The sequence below is a fragment of the Candoia aspera genome, chromosome 2 (assembly GCF_035149785.1).
Source record: "Candoia aspera isolate rCanAsp1 chromosome 2, rCanAsp1.hap2, whole genome shotgun sequence".
Taxonomy (NCBI): Eukaryota; Metazoa; Chordata; class Lepidosauria; order Squamata; family Boidae; genus Candoia; species Candoia aspera.
The window spans coordinates 125,972,597-125,986,591 of NC_086154.1; the positions used below are offsets into that span (position 1 = coordinate 125,972,597).

General features: G+C 42.9%; 1 protein-coding gene across 2 annotated transcripts; it reads left to right on the forward strand.

Moving 5' to 3' along the window:
* Positions 1-2,426: 2,426 nt before the first annotated feature.
* Positions 2,427-13,995, forward strand: BLOC1S1 (biogenesis of lysosomal organelles complex 1 subunit 1). Of its 2 annotated transcripts, none has more exons than XM_063293577.1 (4): positions 2,427-2,552; positions 4,656-4,728; positions 12,185-12,341; positions 13,498-13,995. In XM_063293577.1, the coding sequence occupies exons 1-4, from the start codon at positions 2,492-2,494 to the stop codon at positions 13,606-13,608; spliced, it is 402 nt and encodes a 133-aa protein (XP_063149647.1). In that variant the 5' UTR covers positions 2,427-2,491; the 3' UTR covers positions 13,609-13,995. The 2 variants fall into 2 exon arrangements, with proteins under 2 accessions (XP_063149647.1, XP_063149648.1); XM_063293578.1 differs by having other exon boundaries at positions 2,429-2,552; positions 12,209-12,341.

The window sequence follows — 13,995 nt, forward strand, 5'->3', positions numbered from 1 at the left end:
TACAGCCGTAGGTGCTCAAGCTCCAGCACCACGATAAGGTAACGATCCTTTGCTGAAGGCTTGGAAACTAGAAAATGGCAAACAGTGTTACCCAGATACCACCATATTGTGGCTGTGCCAGAATAGAAAGCCTTATGAATCTCCCCCTCAGAGCCACCTCCCATGAATCCCTGGCACAGGGTAGAATACTCATTCCAAGGAACCATTTCAGGGACTCGGGCAACCACTGCCAGGGCAGAAGTGGGCAATCCCACCAACATACTGAGGAAGGGGTATAGAAGGCCAGTGCGTGAAAGAGATGGAAAAGTGAATAGTGCTTACAAATGCTGAATTGGCATTTGAAAGCCCCAGTGTGCAAAGCTTGATATTTCCCAGGGAACTAAAGTCTAGGGTGATATTTCCAGCAAAATATCAGGAAAAGAAGAGCCCAAGTAAGAAGGCCAGAAGAGCACAGGGCCAAGCCTCCTGAAGGAAGGGGTCAGTCCCACAGCAGGCCTGACCAGCCAATTGGAGCAGGGAAGGCCTGAACCCAGCCCACTCCTCTACACATATTCAGTTTCCCATGAGAAGGCTTCTGCTGCCACAAATGGAAAACACCAACTTCATTGCAGCCTGACTTTAGCTAACTCAGTGGCAGGCTACCAACAAGATGAAGGATCTGGTGTAAGGACATGGCAGTAGGTGGGCCGTCTCTGTACATGACAAAGAAGCTGCGTAGACAAGCCCAAAAATGTGGAAGAAGGTAAGAATAACAATTGGAGAAATAGTGATAAGAGTCCAGTCAGGAAAGTATCATACAGAATGATCCTTTTCTCAAGTAACATTCTCAAGAATTACATTCAGCTAAAATCAGTGAGATATCTTCAGTTTATTTTAGATAGCAATGACTGTCCCAATGCTCTCATATCAAGCATAGCACATATATCAAAGTACCATTTCTATTAGCTCATTGGATTTTTGAATTCATCTTCTTTATTTTTCCAATTGCTTTCTACACCTGGGCCAACACAAGCCACAACTTCTTTTCACCAAAATTGCAGTTTTCTTGGTGATCCAGCTCTGATTCCCAGCATTAATTCATCATTCCAGTTCTGAATTCAGTGAGTTCAGATGCCATATCATATTTTGCTTAATCATCCTCTCTCGGTTACACTATGACAAGGCCCTGCCAGCAATCCTTAATCTTGATAATGCTCTTTTAATAAGAACAGCCAGGTTCATTCCCGCACATTCTGATTACAGCAAGCTTCTCAAAAATTATTCACTATTAATTCATCATCTCTCTAATGATTCATGGACGGGGTAAACTGCAAAATATCAGTAAATGATAGAAGTTGTACATTTTTATTGCAATTTAAACTGAGGAAGGAACATGAGATATTAGCTTTTCTCCTCTTATGATCTAGCCTAAGTACAGATTTAATCTATATGGTAGAGGCTTGTTTCAGATGTTTCTCAAATTTATATTTTTGACTTGTCTAGATACACCATACTCTAGGGATGTATCCTATGAATAGCTAGTCATTTTTTGTCACTATAAGTGCAATAATAAAACAGCCAAGTATTTCTTGGACATGTGAAGCCTATATTAGCTTTATAGAGAAATGCATATATTAATTGTTATGAGAAAAGCTCCCCTCCCCCTTAGGCACATAAAAATAAGCGATCAGCAGGAAAAGTTATAGAACAGGAAAATATTATTTTGCATACAGGAAAATATGCCTGTATGGAAAACGAAAAAGAAAATAGGGGGAAGTTTCTTGAGACAAAAATGTCCCACCACTAAACCCTCAAATTAGCCAGTTTGGTGCAATGATTAAGACACCGGGCTAGATACCGGGAGACGGTGAGTTCTCGTCCCGCCTTCGGCACGAAGCCAGCAGGATGACCCTGGGCCAGTCCCTCTCTCACCCTAGGAAGCAGGCAAGGGCAAACCACCTCTGAAAAACCTTGCCAAGAAAACTGCAGGGATTTGTCAGACAGTCGCCAGGAGTCAAGGCTGACTGAAGGCACCAATAAAAAACCACCACACAAACACCCTCAGGTGCATTTTTTTGCCGACTAAGCAGCTGAATGCCAAAACGTAAGATTTCTTGACTCTAGCCATTACATCTGATGAATTAATCTTCCAAAAAAGAAAGAGAAAACTGAGCTGGCAGTGCCGGAGTCGATAAGAGTCACTCCGAAGAGATGGGAAATTCTTTGCCGGCATCACCGGCGTGACTGGCAGACGGTCCACCGATGTAGCATTCCCTGATCAGCCCCTTGTCCTAGCAGCCAGCTATTAAAAATGCCGACCCCCGGGAGAGAGCGGAGGACAACTCCCGCGGTAGAGACCTCAGACGACCTCACCGCAGCTCCTCGCCCGCCCAGCGCGCGGCGGCGGCGGCGGCTCCGAGGCCCGCCCAGCAGCTCACGTGAGCGCCGGAGTCATCTGACGAGGAGGCAGGCAAGGGCGAGTCCGAGTGCTTCGGTGCTCTCGAGGCCGGCCATGCTCTCTCGCTTGCTGCGGGAGCACCAGGCCAAGCAGAGCGAGAGGAAAGAACTGCAAGGTGAGCGGCCGAGTGAAGCCTCGGTCTCCGGGGAGCTCGGGAAAAAGCCTTGCTCTGGGTGGTACCGCCCAGCTCCCCCCACCCTGGAAACGCCTTGGCGTCGGCTTTGAACTCTTTGGGGCGAAAGCTTGTCGTGGGGAGAGGAGGGCGGGGCCGGGACAGGCGAGGGGAGGGGAGGGAACCAGTGGCTTCCGATAGAGGAGTGGGTCGAATGTTCCGTTGTTCGGCGTGTAATAAAAACCCGGCTTTTCCGAACATGTATTCGAGCGTGACTACGGCTGTATTCTCACGACACAAGCACAAACGAGCAAACTACACTGGAACCTGACGTCTGGGCGAACGTCCCGTTTGGTGGATGGTTCGGCGTTGTGAGGACCTCGAGCTAGCCTGATACTCGAACACAGCAGTAGAAACTTCGACGGCATAAACTGCTTGAATTTCGTAGTTTTGGACCTCTGCTGTTCTGAAGGAGTGCTAAAGCTAAGAGCAAAAATAGACCAGGCCACAGGTTGCGGGCACAGGAGGGAGCAGTCAGTAGTCAACTGCATCCTCAGGACTCATCTTGCAAAGGAATGGCAGCGCTGGCAGCAAAGCCAACTCTGTCTTCTTGACCTGCACACTTTGAGGCATCTGTGGAGATGGAATACAGACAGAATTGCACTGCCCCCCTTCCCTAAAGCAATAAAAGCCCCAGGCCAAACCCTTCGTTGGCAGAAGCAGTGTAATGCATGCAGTGGTGGCAGAACCAGCAACACACTGCTGGTAAAACCTGGCTTTCCCAGTTTAAAGCAACCTTCCATCTAGTGTCAGACTAGTCTTCTCACCGAATAGTGTGAAAAACACTCTTGAAAAAACAGGCTACTATCTTTCAAATTCGTGTTCGTAAGGAGCCTGTGTAAAGCTCGCGGGCTTTGGAAAAAGCCGGCCTGGCACTATGCAAGGAGATACCGCCCAGAGACCCCCTTTTGGGGGAGACGGGTGGTAATAGAAATCTGAAAAATAAATAAATAAAGATACCTCTCCAATACCCAGGATGTCCAGTCCTGCAGCTCAAGCCAAACTGACAATGGAGAGTACTTCCCAGTGACCAGAAGAGATGCTTGCAGCATTCTAAAGTGGTGAACAGCTGGGCATATCCCAACCCCTGATTACATTGGCAATCATATGGTTGATTAAGCTTGCTGGACTGTGTCTGTGATAAAAAGAGAGCCAGTTTGGTCTGGTTGTTAAGGTGCTGGGCTAGAAACCAGGAGACTGGGAGTTCTAGTCCCGCCTTAGGCGTGAAAGCCGGCTGGGTGACCTTGGGCCGGTCCCTCCCTCTCAGCCCAAGAGCCAATCAGGCGTAGGAGAGTTCTAGTCCCGCCTTAGGCGTGAAAGCCGGCTGGGTGACCTTGGGCCGGTCCCTCCCTCTCAGCCCAAGAGCCAATCAGGCGTGGTAGGAGCGTTCTAGTCTTGCCTTAGGCGTGAAAGCCGGCTGGGTGACCTTGGGCCGGTCCCTCCCTCTCAGCCCAAGAGCCAATCAGGCGTGGTAGGAGAGTTCTAGTCCCGCCTTAGGCGTGAAAGCCGGCTGGGTGACCTTGGGCCGGTCCCCCTCTCTCAGCCCAACCCACCTCACAGGGTGGTGGTTGTGGGGAAAATAGGAGGAGGAAGGAGTATTAGGTATGTTCGCCACCTTGAGTTATTTATAAAAATAATAAAGGCGGGATAAAAAATAAATAAAAGCATTGGGAGAAGAGAGAACCCACTATTTTGCAACTAGATCAACTAAAGATGGTTTTGAATTGCTTCAGGTGTGGTCTGAGGAAAGAAACACAGGCAATATCATGGGGACATGGCATAAAAAAACAATTCCTGAGACATATTCATGCCCTGGTTAGGGAGATATAAGGCTGAGCCCTGTCTCAAACTATTGAGATGGACATGAGCATACAAGATCAGTTCTCTACTAATGCAGGAAATTTTAATATGCCAAACACATAGTTTAACATATAGTGAAAAGAAGGACGTAACATAGAAACCTTGCCAAGAATCTGATGTAGAGCTATTTCACAGACATTTTGATTTTAATGATGTCATAGAAAAGACATTTGCTTTTCTTTCTAGAACGGCGGCGGCGAGAAGCCATTGCTGCAGCAACTTGTTTAACAGAAGCCCTGGTTGATCATCTGAATGTAGGGTAAGTAGTATTGAGAAGTGGGAAATGATTGAAATTACATGAAATATCCATGAAATTACATACATGGATATTGTAATGGTTGTAATGGAACATGACAGATATTGGTATCCAGTACATAGTTTAAGATCAAACTATTTAATGATATTCTAATATGTCCACCTGTGGTCCCCTTCCTCAAAGCAAGAATGGGGAATTTTAATCCTTTGCTATCTGACTCATGCCACCCCCACACTTGAAATTTGTATTGCCGCAAAAATATTTCTATGCAAATTTTCAAAGGGATGCTTTGCTTTGAGGAATGCTTGAGTGAATCACCCCTTTGAAGCTGCTTCATGAAGTGACACCCTCTCACCTCTAAGAAAAATGGTTACTTCGTGTGGCCTGCTTTCTTTGGGAAGTTACAGTCCAGTAGATACAGAAGCTTCTTCTAGCTACTGCAAATGTTTGTTGAGGCTGCAAAGCACCTTGTGGAGGCAAATCAATTCTTCATCTCAATAAATTAAAATCTCATTGTTTTCATGGAGTAGAGTTCTCAAGGGAAATTGAAAGCACCTTATGCAGACTTACTGAAAAAATCATTTAGTAGTTCACTTGTATATCTGGGGCAGGGGGAGAATCACAGTTCAGAAGATTGGGATTGCAGAAAAGTACACTCTTATTTTCCACCTTTAGATCCCTGAATTGTTCCCTTATAAGGGAACAAGTAAGAGCCAGTAATGTGAAGGATATAATCTGTGGACAAAGAGGTTCCCCGTTCAGTCTTCTCGCCTTGACTATAAACTTAGTGCATGCATTTGACAAGTCACTCAGCCTTATCTCACCAATTCCAGGAATAATACAGGACTTTTCCAAGAATGCTAAATAGTGTAATGAGCTTTAAACATCATAGTGCTGTATAAATAAATACTTAATATAATTCTCGCCATTTGTTGCATGTTTACAAAATGAGCTTTGTAGCACTCATGTGGCAAATTTAGGTGCTCTGAAGAATGCAGATGGGAAATGACCTCCTTTTTGTATGGGTGTCCTTTTCTACAATCTATTGATAGATGGCCCTGGGAACTTCCTCACAGTGGTTTCAGCCATGTGGGCTGGATTCATTGCTTTATCCATGGCACCTTATGTTTCATTGGTACCATTCTTTTTATAGTTTTTAATGTGTTGTGAGCTGCCCAAAGTTGCATCTGTGAGATGGGCAACCATATAAATGGAATAAATAAATAAATAACATTACAGTTTATAATAGTGACTTCTATAGTTTAACTATCAACAAACAACTTTTGCATAGATGTTCTTATGTCACACGTATATTACTCCTCCAAGATTTTGCCATCATATTGAGGCTAGAAATGCAAGTATTCATAGCAGAATTGCTTAAAATCTGTTGGGGCGGGGATGGACATGAATTGCTTTATTTTATCTCTTCCGAGTTACCCATGATTCATCTTTTGGTCATTTTGAATTCTACTATTAAAAAAGAGGGAGAAAAAATCATACCTCATTTCTCCATTTCAGGTATAAATTGATGCAACTTATTCATGTCCATCCCCCTCCAACAGATTTTAAGCAATTCTGCTATAAATACTTGTGTTTCTAGCCTCAGTATGATGGCAAAATCTTGGAGGAATAATATACATGTGACAAAAGAACATCTAAGGCAAAAGTTGTTTGTTTCAGCAAGAAACACTTAATTGGAAGGATATGATTTCCTGTTAACACTTTGTGGCCTGTGTCACACTCTTCACTCTTTTACACAACAATTACTTTGAAAGGGGTGGGACTGAAACTATAGACCACCCTCTAGCCTGCTTTTCTCCAAGTTTTATTTACATTGGAAAGTGGAAGCTGCAACATTTTATAGCACGACTCCTGTCCTTGACAATCTCCCACAGTTGCTGGCGCCAGTTTATTTATTTAGTTTTGTGGTTAGTGGATGAGAGTGGGAATTATAGTTTTATTCTTCGGGCTACATTTCCCCAGAGGTTTTCTTCAGACTGCAGATCTATAGAAATCCTTTGGGACAATGGAGCAAATGATTAAGTAAGCCTGGTGTAGGATTTTCTCTGAGATGCTGTATCTAACTCCATACACAATGACTAAACCATTTTGTTGTTATAACTTTTCACCACACAAACAGATGAGATCCTGGTGGTAGGAACATAAAAGTAGCTGTAGGCTGAGTGTTTTCCCATGTTCCTCATTAGTGCCTTTAAACCTGGAGTAGAGAACGGGCTGTCCTTGCCTACCCTATGCTCAAGCTTTGCAGGCTTCTCCAATAGCTTCACATTTTTCATTTTACCTTAATACTAGCTAAAGTCAGTAGGGAGACAGGTATCAGCCCTTCCAGCTGGACCAGGTCAAGAAACAGAAGCAGCAGGGAGTCCAAGAATGCTACTTTATTGTTGTAGGCTGCAATAACAGAATCTTGAAAGCCTGTCCAAGTTTCTGTCCCATCTTACATTAAACAAAATCAAGGTGGGGTTATTTTGACTTTCTCACCTTTGCTTCAGTCTCTGAACTGAGTAATCACTTGTCCAAGTCCCTCCTTAATGGCTCTTCATACCTTCTGCAAGATCAGCAATAAATTCCTTTACTTCACTTCCCCTATCAGAATGAATCTTCCCTACCATGTGTGAAGATGAGCCGGACAAGTTGTTATGGGCAACGGGTAAGACTCCCTCCCTCCCTCATTTGAAGATGGGCCTGGCATCTTACCAAATCAGAGGACAAGTCTGACATAGAAGAGTCAGACGGAGCTGTAAAATTCCTCCTTCCTTCCCATTCCATAGCAAATGGCACTGGAGAGTTTGTCCTGGCAATCAGCAAGGAGTCTCCTTCATCCTGGGGCGCATCGTCTGGTTATAGTGACAGCAGGTCACAGGGAGAGAGCTTGTACAGGAATTTCAGATGGAAGTGGTGCACAAGGTGTGGAGTGTGGTCATCCCTCACCGTCTCTCAACCTGTGACCTCTCTGATTTAGGATAGCCCAGAATACCTTCCAGTTAATATTCCTCTTTCCCATCCACCAGAATTCAAAAATTTCAAAACCTTGAAAACCTGTCTAGGTTTCTTTCTATTCCATCTTACACTAAACAAAGTCAGGGCAGAGTTATTTTGAGATTCTTATGCTTGCTTCAGTGTCTGGACTGTGTAACCCCTTGTCCAAGTCCCTACTTGATAGCTCTTTCATGTCTTCCCCAAAGTGAGTTCTAAATTCCTTTACAGAGGGTATTCACACATGAGACAAGATGGACGTCTTGGCAGGCCTGAGGTTCCTTCTCCCAGTATATACAGTGAACTGTAATATAAAAGGCTGAGGATTCAGAGTCTTCTAGACCCAGTTTACTAACACTACCCAGTTCAGTTCCATCCCCTTGGAATCAAGAAATGAGGGATCATCCTCCCTTCCACACACTACCGATAAGCCTCTGCCATTTGGTCTCCCTCTTTTATCCACCTCACCACTAGCTGTAGATACGCCCTGCCCATCAATTGTCTACGGTTGTTTTCATTACTAGTGGTGAATAATGGATTTCTTCTTTTCATACTGATACCAAGAAAACTACGTGGACGTCTCCGTGAAGTCACCAGGAGTCGAGCACAATGCAACAGAAACTTTACTGTTTCGTTTTGCATTATTTTGTGGATTACTGCATTCAAACTTCATCATTTGTCAGTCTTCAAATTACCTCTGGTTTATCTCTCCTGTTTATTTTATCAAACCCGGTTTGTCCAAGCTATCATTAATTGTTCCAGTGTATTTAAAGAACTATTAGTGGACTATCTAGTACTCAGTGTTGCAGTGTCATGAGAAAGTAGTTTCTTCCTTTTCCTGAAATACTCAAAGGACCCTATCTTAACTTTAAAAGCATCCCCTGAGATTAATGTTGTATCCACAATCCCTTTCCTTACGGAGGCAGTTATAATTTGTTTTTTGCATATGCCTGAGTGTTTAAGAATCAAGACAGCTTCTTTTCTTTTCCTTTTTATGCAATGGGACAATTTTCTTCCACTTATATATTTGAGTATTATTATTGTTTTAATTCCTATAACTGCGAAAAGAATTTTCTGATGAATTCCAGGCATGGCTTTTTAAACAATAATCAGTTCTCAAAAAAGGAACATGCAATGCTTTCAGGGCCTTTAAGTGGGTGGGATGGGGTGGAAATGCAGTAGAGCAGTTGTCCCACACATGGAGGGGGACCTATACAAAACATGGGCTAGTATATTAAATGATTAGATCAATACTTTTCATTAGAAAACTAACCAATTAAGATAAAACCCCACAAGTTATTTCAATACATATTTTGTCTTTTCCAATCCATTCCCATTTACTGGGCCACTGACTTCAGTAGACAAAAATCAGTGGAGAAAATACTTAAATTGATACAGGATGCAATTAAAAGCAAATGAAAGGAGGGCTCAAACAAGTACCTGACCTGCTCCCCTGCACCTGAGTCTTAAACAGGGCTTTCATTTGGTCTAATTTCACCTCAAGATGTATTGTTCCAAGGGATCTAGCAATATTCAGGGAGTTTTTTCTTTTGCTTTAATTAGTAGGTTGAGTCCAGATATGAATGGAAAGATTCCTTTCATTCAGATAAACATCCAAGATCCCCCCCAAGGTTCCTGCAAAAAGAAATGGGAAGAAACAGCTTATTCTGATCTGTTTCTGCAATCCTCATCAAATCTCCCATACAGTTGGTGGCTTGGGATCTCCCAATGTTTTGCAGCAATTTTTAGGGGCTGCAAGTGGAGAAAGACATCTGCAAATATGGCCTCTACTTCCCTGTTGATCAGTAAAGCAGCCAGGGAGGAGAATTCTATCAGAAGTGCCACATCCAAGCAAACATGTCAAAAGCAAATCATATAAGGCCACACTTTGAGCACACTTTCAAGAATCTCCCCTTTAATTGTCACACCTCTCTTCCTTACCTACAAGCAGTTCCTTCAGTTCTCAAAAGTATTGTTGTCAAATACAGTGCAATGATTAACAAATGTTAGCTTTTTATTATTGGCACAAGATGGGTTTTCTGCTGTAGCTTACATATGCAATTCGCATCTCACATAGAAGAATCTTTTATAAGTGCACAATATTGACTTTATATATCAACATTTCTTAATTGAAAAGATGTACAATGAAATGTCTGTGATGAAAATACCTCATTGGCCTATTATCAAAGAGTATCAGTCAATTTCAGTCAGACTGCTATCCATATCAGAATATTGCTGTTTTCTTCCCCAGATGTATTGTATGTATGTAGTCAGATGTATGTAGTTTTGATAATTAGCTAAACGTGAAGCCCTTGGTGCTCTCTGAGCCTGGTTGTTTTCTTGCAGACGTTCCATTGCCAGACTAGGCAACATCTTCAGTGCGAAAAGGGAGTGGGCCTTGCTCTCTGTTTATAAACAGTGGCTTGCCCTGCTTGTGTTGCTGGGGGTGTTGTTCTCTCCTTGGTAGTTCCTTGCAGAATATTCTAATCAAGGAACTATTAACTCAGTCAATCAACCAAGCAGCAAGCAACAGCCTAACTGAGGAACTACCAAGGAGAGAACAACACCCCCAGCAACACAAGCCAGACAAACCACGGTATATAAACAGAGAGCAAGGCCCACTCCCTCTTCTCACTGAAGATGTTGCCTGCTCTGGCAATGAAATGTCTGCAAGAAAACAACAAGGCTCAGAGAGCACCAAGGACTCCACAGTTCAACCCTGAGCTACAAATATTTGATTGGTAATTAGTTAAATGTACAACTTGTTCATCTGAAGTTAGGAAAAGAGAATATATCAGCTTTATATTAAGAGATATTTTCTGAAAATACATTCCAATTATAGAACATGCATCTGTTCACTGAAGATAACACAATTGTTACGCAATACAATTAAAGGTTTAATTAGTTGCATAGTTCATTAAAGAAAGAAATATAGTAGGTGATAATTCATTGAAGATAGGACTTGTTCTTAAATAGTACAATAGATTAAGCATCAGGCATCCATATAAGTACCCAGTTGATTAAAGAAGGGATTGTATCAGAATACCACAGTTCATTAAAGAAGAGCTTTAATTACCTAGTTCATTACAGACAAAAACAATACTTCATGAAAGGCTGTTAAAGACTATTAATGGAGAGGACAACCAGATTATTTTATGCCTCTGATCATTGAAGTATCTTGGCAGTTTACAGTAGATCTTCAGTAGAATTAAAACCAAGAGAGTTTAAAAGCAATTACAAGCCTGTTTAAAAAGGTCTGCAAAGGATAGGCCTCTCAACTCAATAGAGAATATTTTCCAGAGAACTGGGATGGTTATAGAAAAAGTTTGACCCTGAGTTGCCACGAGATGAGCCTCTGGCAACCATAGGAGAACTTCCTCAGATAATCACTTTCATCCACACCAGGTAAGACCCTAGTTCATCCAGCTGTGCAAAGACAGTCTTAGGCTACCACTTCACATTGTAAACATAATATGGGTGTATAACAAGCCATGGTACCAGTCAGCGCAATGTTCTGTCTTTGAAACTTCCTTCACATCGACCTTAAGTGATTGAAGATTTCAGAGTAAACCACATGCTCTGTATAGATACCTTATGTTCCCCTTAGGCAGCTCCCAAAGAGCTTGGTGCACAAACCTCAGAGTTCAGCTCTACAGAGTGAGGTTTACACAGTAGAGTTTTCCAACAGTGTCTCCACTCTTAAAACTCACCAGTGCTGCATTAGTGCTTTCTCTGTCTCTTAACCATACAAAAACCATCTGTCTGCAAGAGAGACCTCTGTTAGTTGAGAATGTTTATTCAGTGAAGCAGGGAAGAGTATTCCTGTTCATTTATTGAGCCGTACAGAATAAGTAATTCTGTTTTTACTTCATGCTGGGTAAGTGCTGAGACTATGTGTTACCTGAAGCTATGATTTTTACAGGAAGGATATCATAGTTTCCTGAAACAGAGTTTTATGTAATCTGGAAAATTTGCTTCCTAAAAAAATGCAGTGGCACTAGTGACAGGAATTCTCAGAATTACTTTGTTTCTGTATACCATTAATTCAGCAGCCAATCTTGGAAATGCTCTGGCTGTTTACAGGATTTTTTTTCCCCTTCAGTGCAACCTCTTTATTATTCTGCCCTTCCCTTATATCTGCCCTTCTTTGGGCAATTCTTTTCATTCAGAATTGCTCACCCTCCTCACCATGCTGAATCTTTCACCTGACTTTCCCTTATTCATAAGTGGATCCAGATGCTCCTAGTCTATATAATGATTGCCAGATGTTGCTTACATGCTTAATCTACTATAGCTTGGGAGTTTATCCAGCTTCAAGCTCCCAGTGCCTGCCTTTGCTCCTGGGATTAGCTTGCTCTGAGCTGGGAATCTACTTGGTATGGAGAAAAGTTGAACAGAAAATAGAGTGATGGAGGGTTTGAAGAAAGAAAGTCTGTTCTGTTCCTCCCTCATTGTCCTGAAGAATGACTGAGCCTCTCCTTCCCAGGGTGGCACAGGCCTATGTGAACCAAAGGAAGCTGGACCATGAGGTGAAGACACTGCAGATCCAAGCCGCTCAGTTTGCCAAGCAAACAGGCCAGTGGATCAGCATGGTAGAAAACTTCAATCAGGCTCTGAAGGTGAGTGCAGTGCCTGTATGAATGCTGGCGATTCATATATTATGCAGCAGCTTCCAGGTCAGCCTAAAAGCACTGGACTGGGCTTGGTGTGTGAGAATAGGAGGAACCACAGGTGGTTTTCAGCAGACACAGAGCTGTCAGTTCATATATATGATAGAGATGGCACTTGGGCAGGTGTGGGGCAACTTCAGAAGGGGCATGGAATAGCAAGCATCTCAACAGGATGTTCTCCCCACTGGCCCATCATTTATAACCTCTTCAGTGTGAATTATACTATAATTTCTGTTTCAAAAATCTAATGCAACGTGCCCATTTAAAAATGCACCTTGACCCTTGTGTGTCATACTAGGGCAGGGATTAGCAACCTGATGGACTCCTGGGACAGCCAAGGATGGGAGTATTGAGCAATCTGGGAAGAGCAGGTGTAGTTATATTTTTATTTAAAGCGCACTGTCAGCCACTCACCACCAGTGCAGTGTCAACTTGATCTCACCAATGTATTTGTTGTTACTTCAAGCTTTGAGTAATCCTGATAGTAATGGGAGAGCACCATCTATTGGGCACAGGCTGCTTAAGGCATTAATTCCGTAAAAGGGACAAAAGTGGTCTGTGTGCATGTGTGGAATTTGTGCCTGTACATTCTTAATCCTCAGTGGGATGTATATAAACGTGACAACTTAAAGCAAGCCTAATCACGTCTAACTCTTGCACAATCTGTCAGTATGTACAATTGTTCCTCTCTACTTAGCAGTGCATTAAAGGGATCACCCACAATCTCAAATCATTAAAATTGCTTGTGATGTGCCATTATTCTTAATAATGCCGTACATGGCAGAGGAGCATAAAAAAGATAGGTCTCTGATAATTGTGCAGTCTAAATTTTAATAGTGTAATAGACAGTAAAGAGATGAAAGACTATGTGAACCTGTGCAGTGTATTTAATGAAAGAGATAAGGGGCTAACAAAGGTCTTCTGTTAAATTGTAGAACTTGTTTTCTGTACATTATACTTGAGTGCATCTAAAGTTATTTAAGTGCCAGAGAGGAAGGATGCACTGGAAAATGATTTCTGCCAGGGACAAAAATTAGGTCCATGCATGTGTGGATTTGAGAAGCAAAAGAACAGAGGTTTGATCCTGACTTTGCTCTCTGGGCAGGAAATTGGTGATGTGGAGAACTGGGCACGGAGCATCGAGATGGATATGCGGACCATTGCCACTGCCCTGGAATACGTTTCCAAAGGGCAGCTGCAGCCTTCCACCTCCTGATCCAGATGCCAGACTCTCAGTCTTGGCCACCGGAATTGCTTGGATTCCTTCTCTCATTCCATGTTGCCAACTGAAGGCAGTACAGTGGCAGATTCTTTGCCTGCAGCCGTTTCCTGTACTTCGGTGACTGTTCTTCTGCAGCACTGAGTAAGCTCTTCGTCCCTCCCCCGGCCCATCTGGATGCTGTTGGGCCTTTCGCTTTGACTTGTGCTTTTGCTGAGTATCCGTGGGCAACCTCTAGCTGGGAGGAATCATGGAAGAGACTGGCATGAGAATGCACATACCCCACAATGATAGGAAAAGAAGCCATGCTTTTTCCATACCAGCTGTATCGGTCTGTCCTGTGAAGTTGGAAAGAATGAAATAAAAACAGGTGGCTTAACGGCA